The sequence below is a fragment of the Poeciliopsis prolifica genome, unplaced genomic scaffold (genome assembly GCF_027474105.1).
Source record: "Poeciliopsis prolifica strain line A6 unplaced genomic scaffold, Auburn_PproV2 SCAFFOLD073, whole genome shotgun sequence".
Classification (NCBI taxonomy): Eukaryota; Metazoa; Chordata; class Actinopteri; order Cyprinodontiformes; family Poeciliidae; genus Poeciliopsis; species Poeciliopsis prolifica.
The window spans coordinates 731,878-743,557 of record NW_026562448.1 but is presented as its reverse complement, the minus strand read 5'-3'; the positions used below and the strand labels follow the sequence as shown (position 1 = coordinate 743,557).

The following is an 11,680-nucleotide window of genomic DNA, read 5'->3' as shown; positions in this document are numbered from 1 at the left end:
GCGGTTCTACCGGGTGGTTCTATCGGGCGGTTCTATCGGGTGGTTCTATCGGGCGGTTCTATCGGGTGGTTCTACCGGGCGGTTCTACCGGGTGGTTCTACCGGGTGGTTCTATCGGGCGGTTCTATCGGGTGGTTCTACCGGGCGGTTCTACCGGGTGGTTCTATCGGGCGGTTCTACCGGGTGGTTCTATCGGGCGGTTCTATCGGGTGGTTCTACCGGGCGGTTCTACTGGGTGGTTCTACCGGGCGGTTCTACCGGGTGGTTCTATCGGGTGGTTCTGTTGTAAAAGGTTCCGGTTTCTCTGGCTCTGCTGTAATTCCCATCAATCCCAGTATAAAATATTGAGTACTTTTGCTGGGTACCATGTTGGCTGTGGGGTCAGAGTTCATCATCAGTTCTTCAAACATACATGTGCAGAGCAGTTACCAGGGGTCGGAGGTCAGACGTCTGCTAGAATCTGCATGGAGGTCAGTGGGAACCTGGCCCTGACGTTGGCATGGCAACAGTGAAGCTAACCTTGTGGGCGGAGCTAACTCTGCCACCTGAGCTGCGTTCCTCACTCACCTGGAGGCTCTTTGGATGGGTGGAGCATGAAAACATCTCCATCAGCAGAAAGGTTCCTGAAGGGAACTCAGACTTTCAGGTCCACCAGAACACGATGAAGCTGGTTGAAGCAGAACCGCAGACCCAGTCCAGCTGCTCCGTCTGTCAGTGATCGGTTCTGATGATCCATTCACTTTGGATTCAACTGAAGTCAAGTTGTGCTTCAGCACTGAGCAGAAACGACAACCAGACCAAAACGTTGAAACTTCTGACATGTCTAGTCCTCACCAAAGTTACCTTGGCAACTGAACCTCCCTGATGTGCTGAGTTCACTGTTTGTGGGACATTTGGCCTTCCACAGCCCAATGACATGTTTGATGGAGTCCCAGTGTGTCCAACAGGTGGAGCAGAAGAATGTTGAGAGGACAACGAGAGCAGGAAAAAACCCTGCTCTTCCTGAGGCTCCACCTCCAGGAAGTCGTCCCAACATGGCTCCCTGTAAACGCTTTAATATTTTTACCAGCGCTGCTCTGAGCAACAGTTGTTGCTCAGCAGATGTTTGCTAATTGCTACTTGCTAGTCTGAAGGAGCTGTGGCTTGAAGGTGGGGCTCAGTCCACCCAGGTATTTTACTAAATGGTTTAAAGAATTTGTCAAACATGAACGAGTCAAAACAACATTCAGGAAAAAAGACAAAATGATGAACAAACAAAAGGTTTATTTTATGTGAAACTGGCTTTTAAAACTAAAATAAGTCCAGGAACACACACACACACACACACACACACACACACACACCTACACACACACACACACACACACACACACACACACCTACACACACACACACACACACACACACACACACACACACCTACACACACACACACACACACACACCTACACACACACACACACCTACACACACACACACACTCACACACCTACACACACACACACACACACACACCTACACACACACACACCTACACACACACACACACACACACACACCTACACACACACACCTACACACACACACACACCTACACACACACACACACCTACACACACACACACCTACACACACACACACACCTACACACACACACACACACCACACACACACCTACACACACACACACACCTACACACACACACACACACACACACACACACACACCTACACACACACACACACCTACACACACACACACACACACACACACACACCTACACACACACACACACCTACACACACACACCTACACACAAACACACACACACACCTACACACACACACCTACACACACACACACACACACACACACACACACACACCTACACACACACACACACCTACACACACACACACACACACACCTACACACACACACACACACCCCTACACACACACACACACACACACACACCTACACACACACACACACACACACACACACACACACCTACACACACACACACCCCTACACACACACACACACACACACACACACACCTACACACACACACACACACACACACACCTACACACACACACACCCCTACACACACACACACACACACACACCTACACACACACACACACACACACACACCTACACACACACACCTACACACACACACACACACCTACACACACACACACACACACACACACCTACACACACACACACACACACACACACACACCTACACACACACACCTACACACACACACACCTACACACACACACACCTACACACACACACACACCTACACACACACACACACACACCCCTACACACACACACACACACACACCTACACACACACACACACCTACACACACACACACACCTACACACACACACACACACACCCCTACACACACACACACACACACCTACACACACACACACACCTACACACACACACACACACACACCCCTACACACACACACACACACACCTACACACACACACCTACACACACACACACACACAAACACACACCTACACACACACACACACACACCTACACACACACACACACCTACACACACACACACACACACCTACACACACACCTACACACACACAAACACACACACACCTACACACACACACACACACACACACACCTACACACACACACCTACACACACACACCTACACCCCCCCCCCACACACACACACACACACACACACACAGGTCAGCTGGAGCGGGTTCCTGTGGAGAGCAGAACCTCCAGAACCAGAAACCTGCAGGCTGAACTGGACCCGTCCGGTTCTGATCTGAACTCTGTAAGGTGACTTTCCTTTGACATGAGGGGGCGGAGTCACATGATTGAAGAGTTTCAATTAAAACAACGATGTATTTGGATGACGTCAGAAGCTGGGAGCCTGTGATTGGTTGAGCAACAGCCAATCAGAGGCTCTCTTTGTCTGCTTCTGTTGGCTCCGAGGAAATATTGGCTTTGTGTAAATTCTGTTTGTTCTGATCAACTTTCCCCAGTTAAATCAATATTTAACATCATTTCTAATCAAATTAATATTTTCAGATTTTAAAAAATCCAGACTCAACCCACCAATAAATAAGAAAGACAAGACAGATAGATTTCCATGTTTCTAAAAGTATAAATTAATTATGTTTTGGATCCAAGTTTCATTTTGCTTAAATGTAAAAATGAACAACTAAAAAATGAACTAAATAAAATCATACGAGAAAGAAGAACTGAATAATTCAGCAGCTTCATTTTAATTTATTGAGTCAATAAATTAAAACACAAATAATTAAATGAGCAACATAAATATAATAAAATAAACAGAATCTGAGAAAAAAGGAAAATTACCAAATTATTTCACAATAAATATAAATTAATGAGACTTTTATCCCTTCTGTCGCTTCAGCAGTGTGGGGTCAAAGGTCAGACGTGTTGAAGTGGTAACCGACCCCCACCAAACACACGCACACAAACGCACACACGCATACACACACACGCACACTCCACCAGCTCTTCGTGTTTAATCCTCCATCTGCTCCATCACGACATGAAGCTAAAATAAATTCTTTAAACTGTTCAGTGAAATTAAACTTTAATTAAATCATTAGAACCAAAAGTGACAAATAAGTAGAAGAGATGAGACGTTTCAATGTTTATGACAAAAAACGTTTAATACAAATAACATTATTATTATTATTATTATTATTATTATTATTATTATTATTGCTAGTAATAGTAGTGATATTAATAACAGTAATTTTTGAATTTTAAAACCAAAACCTGACAAATTTTATTAAAATTAAATGACCTTTGTAAGATTCATTTTCCTCTCTGTCCGCGACATTAAATGAGATTAAATAAAGAAAATATGAATCCAGAAGCAGCAGAAAAAACGAGCCGTTAACTTTTGATATTTGTTTAAGTGTAAAAACAACAAACATAAATTTTGCTCCATTCATTTTTTTTATTATTCATATTTACAATTTTTTATAGCTTGTTTACCTGAGCCTTCCTCCTCATCCTCCTCTTCCTCAGCAGCCATGAAGAGGATAAAGAAATGAAAGCGGCTCTCAGTGGACCGATTTGTCACAGCAAATTGGAGGGGCCCCACAGCCCACTTAGAAACACGAACCCGTCACTCCCACGCTCACACCGTGCGTGAGAGGCTCCGCAGCGACCCGCAGCGCGGATCCTCCCCGTCATCAGCCTCCTCTGCCCGGCCGCAGCTCCGCCAGCTGCTCCACCATTCAACCTGAGGGCGTCCACGTGAGCGTGCGCGGCTCCCACACACCTACCCCCCTTCCTGCGTGTGGCCGTCACGTGACTGTGGAAAAGTGTCCCATTAATGAAGCCGCTCAGCTGCCGGCGCTGACAGCCGCGCAGGGAGCCGAGCGGAGCAGAGCGGGACATGGAGCAGGACAGGGCCGCCTAGCGCAGCGCAGCATCGGCCACAGCCAGCACGGAGCCCCGCTGCCTGCCGGAGGACCGGAGGACCGGAGGACCGGAGGACCGGAGAACCATCCGCTGCTCCTCATCCAACTTTTCCTGAACTTTGACTCAGAGTTTCCCTCCCAGCCAGACGGAACAATGCCAGTCGCTGCGTAAAGACGCAGTGAGGAGCTGAAAGTTTGGAGAGACTCGGACTGGAGTGATTCGGGCCGTTCGGAACCATGCCGCGGCCCGGCAGGAACACGTACAGCGACCAGAAGCCGCCCTACTCCTACATCTCCCTGACGGCCATGGCCATCCAGAGCTGCCCGGACAAAATGCTGCCGCTCAGCGACATCTACAAGTTCATCATGGAGCGCTTCCCCTACTACCGGGAGAACACGCAGCGCTGGCAGAACTCCCTGCGCCACAACCTCTCCTTCAACGACTGCTTCATCAAGATCCCGCGCCGGCCGGACCAGCCCGGAAAGGGCAGCTTCTGGGCGCTGCATCCCAACTGTGGAGACATGTTCGAGAACGGAAGCTTCCTGCGGCGCCGGAAGCGCTTCAAGGTGGGCGGCGTGCCGGTGCCGGACCCGTTGGGCCCCAGCAAGCCACAGGACGCCGCGCACTACCTGCAGCAGCAGGCCAAGCTGCGGCTGAGCGCGCTGCACGCCGCCGCGCATCTCCCGCAGGTCCCTGCGGGGTACGGCCTGGGCTCCACGCAGCCGTCCGGCTTCAAGCACCCGTTCGCCATCGAGAACATAATCGCCAGAGAGTACAAGGTTCCCGGCGGACTGGCCGCCTTCCCGGCCGCCGGCTACCCGCTGCACAACCAGCTGAGCCCGGCCTGGCCGCACATGTACGGCTCGGGCGTCCTGGACCCCGCGGCGCCCCTCTCCGTGGCGCCCGCCGACTACTCGGCCTATGGTATGCCGCTGAAGACGCTCTGCCACGGCGGACAGACTCTGCCCGCCATCCCGGTGCCCATCAAACCCGCACCCGGCCTGCCCGCACACATCCCGGCCTTCCTGGCCCATTCCCCGCGCTCCCTGAGCCCGACGTCTCCGCAGACCGCCGCCGGCCAGAGCAGCCCGGCCGGGCCCGCAGAGCCGCTGCAGTCCGCGGTGGCGGTGCACTGAGCGCCGCGCAAGACCGCATGAACGCGGGGCAAACTGCGGGTTCGTGTCTGCCAATGCGACCTCTGACCTTCCACGGAGCTCGGTTCGGAGATGGAGGTTCGGTGGGTCGAGCAGAGACATGAAGCTGAAGGAAACTCATGAGTGAAACCGAACTTTATCAGAACTTCAGAGTTAAGTCCCGGAAAAATATCATTTTGTTTCTAAAACTGGAAACTGAGAGAGAAAGAGAGAGAGACCGAGGCCTCGCTGTGTGTGTGTGTGTGTGTGTGTGTGTGTGCGCGCGCGCACGTGCGTGTGTTGCTGTAAAAATGTCACTCAGCATCAGAAGCATGAATCGTCTGCAGCTCCTCTGTTTGCTTTATTCTCTCGTTGTTGGTGGAAAAATTTAAAGGACATGTTTAAAAAATGTTTAATTTATTTCTGGCTCTTTAAAAAAAAAATCCCACGTTTTGCACGTTGTTTTATAATTGTTGCAAATGTTGAAAATCTACAATAATCATTTTATTTTAATTTCTCTGGTTTTGAGCCAGAAACAAAATCAAGTTTGAAGCTGAAACCAACAAACAGAAGCTAAAAATGATTTTATCATGAAATGACTAATAATAATAATAATAATAATAATAATAATAATAATAATAATAATAATAATAATGAGTGATTCAGCTGAAGCTTCCGTGTTTTCATTCACATTCCGCTGAAATTCTCTGTAATTCAGATGAAAACTGATTTTTCTTGATGCTTCTGCAGATGCAGGTTGAAAGTTTTTCATTTTCTACCGATGAAGAAAGTCAGAAGATTTAATATTTCTGTGAATCAGAAACTTTATTTGATGTTCTGGATGTTCATCTCCTTAATTTGATTAATTTATTCTTTTTTTCGTGTCATATTTTATGTGAAAAAATAGTAAATGTCTCTTTTAAAGTTATTTTCGTTTGATTTGATCCCTCAATGTTTTTTTTTTTTCAAATTTGTTTTCATAACAGCAGAATAATTGTTTCCATAAATAAATCAAAAACGTCTTTTTGCGATAAATGTGTTCATTTTCAGGCGCGCGCAACTGATTCTAACTAAATTCATCTGTAGCCCGAATTTAATAAATGTAAATTAAAATAGGAAATGCGGCAGATTTTGCTTAATTTCTATACAGAGATGGAGATGGTCCATAAACTCATCGCAATAAGAGAAAATATTTTTCCCACAATAAAACTAAAAGTTCGTCCAAGAAGTTTGTCAAACAAGAGAAAATAAAATAAAGCGAGTTCTGATCTGAACGTATTTAATATTTTAAAAAGAAAATATATAACATTATGCGCAAATATTATTTTAAAGACTAAATGAGAAAAATAATAGAAATGAATAAAACCATAATATCACAAACTTAAGCAGAATATTTACTAATGTTAAAACTGACAGAAGATGATAAAGTTTCCCACAGAAACGAAGCTGGTAGAGAAACAGGAGGTCTCACTCTAACCTGATAAGACCCGACCGGAACCAGAACCTCCAAATCAACCAGCTACTGACCAGACTTCTGACCCGGTTCTGTTAGGTCCGAACCAGAACTTTCCATCTCAGGTTCCATGTCGGGTCATTTCAAACGGAACCAGAACCCGAAGGTTTTTGGACAGCGTAACTATAGCAACAGGCTAAACAGTTTAGTTAACAGAGTTAGCTGGTTGGTTAATCTGGATCAGGATCTGGATCAGGATCAGGATCTGGATCTGGATCTGGATCTGGATCTGGATCTGGATCTGGATCAGGATCAGGATCAGGATCAGGATCAGGATCAGGATCTGGATCTGGATCTGGATCAGGATCTGGATCTGGACCTAGACCTGGACCTGGATCTGGACCTGAATCTGGATCTGGATCAGGATCTGGATCTGGACCTGGACCTGGATCTGGATCTGGATCTGGACCTGGACCTGAATCTGGATCTGGACCTGGACCCGGATCTGGATCTGGATCTGGATCTGGATCTGGACCTGGACCTGGACCTGAATCTGGATCTGGACCTGGACCTGAATCTGGATCTAGACCTGGACCCGGACCCGGATCTGGATTTGGATCTGGATCTTGATCTGGATCTTGATCTGGATCTGCATCTGGATCTTGATCTGGATCTTGATCTGGATCTGGATCTGGACCTGGATGAGGATCTTGATCTGAATCTTCTTCCTCTCATGTGGGAAAAAATTTTCTGCGTTTTCATGACAAATGTGACAAATTTCAGTCCATCTTCTATTAAATACCAAATGAAATTCAAATAACAGCCGGTTCCGCTCCTCAATTACCAATCAGAGGAGGCGTTGCAGCGCCAAGCCCCGCCCACTTGGGGCGACTACATATGCAGGAGTCGGTCATTTTATAGAGCAGCAATGGATTCAACATGTTGGAATGACTTCCTGTTGTCCAGGCAAATAAATATATAAATAACAAAAAACTACAAACTGCTGAGAAAACCACTTCCTGTTCATGTTATTGTTTGCATAAGGAAATCTCGCGCATGCGGACCAGCTGGAGGGGAAAACGACAATTGTTTTCCATGTCCTCCATATCAGCCGCTGCAGATATTAGAGAAAAACCGTTCAAGTCCAACTCAGGACCATTTCTGTCTCCGTATCACCGCAGCAACGAAAAGACTTGAAACCATAGCAACTGACAACAACGAAACAAAAAAATTAACACTGAAATATTTTCCACCCAGAGCAGAACTTTGAGTCTGTTGCAATAGTTGGCGTCAGGCTTAATGTTAATATTTAGTATCTTAAAGAGACACTGCACAATTACGGCTGTTAAGGTCTGGTGTGAATATTAGGGAAGAATAAAGGTTTAAATCTGAGCTGCTGAGGAAGAGGAGAAGAGGAGGAAGAGGAACTGCTCTAGATCAGAAACAGATCCAAACTGACAGAACGTTCTTCAGCTGCCGGCTCAGTTCCAGCTGAGGATGATGAGGATGAGGAAGATGTGCTGCTGTAATGAATCCGCTGCTCGTTAATCCGCGGACCAGGAGGCGACACCAAACCTTTGATGAATCAGTGAAATAGATTCATTCCTGTCTGGATTTGATGTTTCAGCGTTTTTTTTTTTTTTCTTTGCTGCTGCAAAATAAAGTTTCTTGTTTGTTTCTGGTGTTTTCATCTGGCGAAGCATCAGGTGGCTGAAATGTTCTGGCCTTGATAAGAACTGGACGTTATTCTGATGAACACAATGAGTCCTGTTGTCCTCTGCAGCCTGACGGTGGAGCCCATGGGGGCCACTGGGGGCTACTGGGGACCACTGGGGGGACACTGGGGACCACTGGGGGGCCATTGGAAGGCACTGGGGGCACCAGGGACCACTGGGGGACACTGGGGGCCAGTGGGGGGGACACTTGGGGGACAGTGGGGGACACTGGGGGCCACTGGGGGGACACTGGGGACCACTGGGGGGCCATTGGGGGCCATTGGAGGGCACTGGGGGCACCAGGGACCACTGGGGGACACTGGGGGCCATTGGGGGGGCCACTGCGGGCCATTGGGGGCCATTGGGGGGCCACTGGGGACCACTGGAAGGACACAGGAGGCCACTGGGGGCCACTGGGGACCACTGGGGGGACACTGGGGGCCATTGGGGGGCCACTGGGGGTCAATTTGGGGACACTGAGGGCCATTGAGGGGCCCCTGGGGGCGACTGGGGGGCCATTGGGGGGTCCACTGCGGGCCATTGGGGGCCATTGGGGGGCCACTGGGGACCACTGGGAGGATACTGGGGGCCATTGGGGGGCCACTGGGGGCCACTGGGGGCGACTGGGGGGCCACTGGGGACCACTGGTGGGACACTGGGGGCCATTGGGGGGCCACTGGGGGCGACTGGGGGGCCATTGGGGGGGCCACTGCGGGCCATTGGGGGCCATTGGGGGGCCACTGGGGACCACTGGGGGGACACTGGGGGCCATTGGTGGGCCACTGGGGGCGACTGGGGGCCATTGGGGGCCACTGGGGGACCACGGGGGGCCACTGGGGGCCCCTGGGGACCATTGGGGGCTACTGGGGGCCCGCAGTCAGTCCTCTCCTGCGGCTTTGAAGCGCGGCTGAAGGTGTGAGTTTACGGCCGGATTCCTGAGCAGCTCGTAAATAACCGCAAAGCGCCACAAAGTGCCGCAGGCGGCAGGTTGTTGCGGCCGGCAGTCTGTTATCGTCATTCCTCAGCAACACGCAGAACCAGAACCAACTGGATCAGCAGAGCTGCAGCACTTCACAAGTCAAAATGACAAACCCAACCAGACCCGACCCGGGGGCCTGGAACCGGTTCCGTCCGGATCCATCAGTCAACCTTCTCCCACAGGAACCCAACAGATTCGTTCAGGTTCTGCAAAACAACCATCTCCTTCAGAACACAGTCTGGATCAGAACCAGTCCACAACCAGAACCAGTCAGATCTGCTAAATGTTAGGAAGCAGAAATGTTCTGAACCGTTCCTCGGACCAGAGGAGGAGGAACCGGTCCAGAAAAGAAACGGCTCAGTGACAGCGGTTCGGTTCCGACCCGGTCAAGCTCATCCGGTTCCTCTCAGATGAGGACACACAGAACCCGGTCCAGTTCTGGTTCCTTTGAAACTCCAAATCAGAAGAACTATGGACGCAATTTTCGGCGAGCTAATTAGCATATTATCTAAAGATTTAGATCAGAAAATATTATTTTAAAACTAGAAAATTCCTGAAGAAATTTAACCGGGGCCTGCCAAAGTGTGCCCGTCGGTTTGGACCCAGCGTTCTGATGCTAAACATTAGCATCCATGCTAAAGAAAGCTGCAATGTCATCAATAGCACGTGGACAGTCACAAGCATGAATTATTGAACATGGGTAATAAGTAAAGGAAACAGCTAATACCTCATTTAAGGTAAAAGGCTAATGCTAATGCTCTGCCTTGCTGCGCAAGGCAGAGCCCTATCCTGATTGGAAGACATCATGCAGGATAATGTTAGTGCACTGCCTATGGCAGTGCACTAACATGGCAGAGCCTATGCACTGCCATAGGCCTATGGCCTATGGCAGTGCACTACTGGGGAACAGTGAAATGCAAGACCACTAGTGCCTTAACTTGAGACGAAAAGATAAAGCAAGCTAATATCATTGCAGCGCCTGCGGCACTGCATTAGCCACAGACGTCTCTTAAGACTTTTATTTTGAAATTTTCATTGAACTTCATTTTAAATGGCCAATCTAATCCCATGTGTAATGATTTTTGGGTGAAATCAGACATAAAATGGTCAAAAGAGCACTTACTTGATGGAAAAATTGTCAAGGCTTTTATTTTGAAAATTTTTTAAAGATTAATTTAAAATTTCCACACTAATTCCATGTGTAACAATGGTTGGTCAAAAAGAGTTATAGAAGGCCCAAAACACAAGCAGTTCTAAAGTCCAGCTTTTTCCTCCGAGTTCTGCAATAGTTAGAACTACATTGATGCGTTTTTGTAGTCCTAATCATCTGGCCCTGCTGTGTTCCATTGCTATGGTAATGCATCCTCTGCAGGCTGTGAGTCAGACAGGGGGAGACATAATTCTATAAGTTTGAGGCAGCCATTTTCACTAAAATAGGCATGAGCCAGAAAGGAGTCTTAAGGCTTTTATTTTGACATTTTCAGTAAGCTTCATTTTAACTGTCCAAAATAATCCAAAGTGTAACAGTGGTTTTGTTAAAAAAAAGTCACATAATCCCCAAGAGAGCAATTCCATAATATAAAAGAATGTCAGGGCTTTTATTTTGAAATTTTAATTCAACTTAATTTAAAATTACCACACTAATCCTGTGTGTAACAATGGTTGGATAAAATCAGTTATAAAATGCCCAAAACACAAGTAGTTCTAAAGGCCAACACCTTCCTCAGAGCTCTGCCATAATAAAAACTACAATGATGCGTTTTTGTAGTTCTAATTTATAATTCTAAAGGCCAGCTCCTTCCTCAGAGCTCTGCCACAGTAAAAACTACAGTGATGCGTTTTTGTAGTTCTAATTTATAATTCTAAAGGCCAGCTCCTTCCTCAGAGCTCTGCCACAGTAAAAACTACAGTGAT

General features: G+C 47.8%; 2 protein-coding genes across 2 annotated transcripts; one reads left to right on the top strand and one right to left on the bottom strand.

Annotated features, from left to right (window-relative positions):
* The first annotated feature begins 4,722 nt into the window (after positions 1-4,722).
* Positions 4,723-5,622, top strand: LOC129352211 (forkhead box protein B1-like). The gene has a single exon (XM_055021080.1). The coding sequence runs from the start codon at positions 4,723-4,725 to the stop codon at positions 5,620-5,622; it is 900 nt and encodes a 299-aa protein (XP_054877055.1).
* Positions 5,623-8,888: 3,266 nt separating this feature from the next.
* LOC129352193 (proline-rich protein HaeIII subfamily 1-like) lies at positions 8,889-9,641 on the bottom strand. The gene has a single exon (XM_055021059.1). It carries the CDS (start codon positions 9,639-9,641, stop codon positions 8,889-8,891), a length of 753 nt encoding a protein of 250 aa, XP_054877034.1.
* Between the last annotated feature and the right edge of the window lie 2,039 nt (positions 9,642-11,680).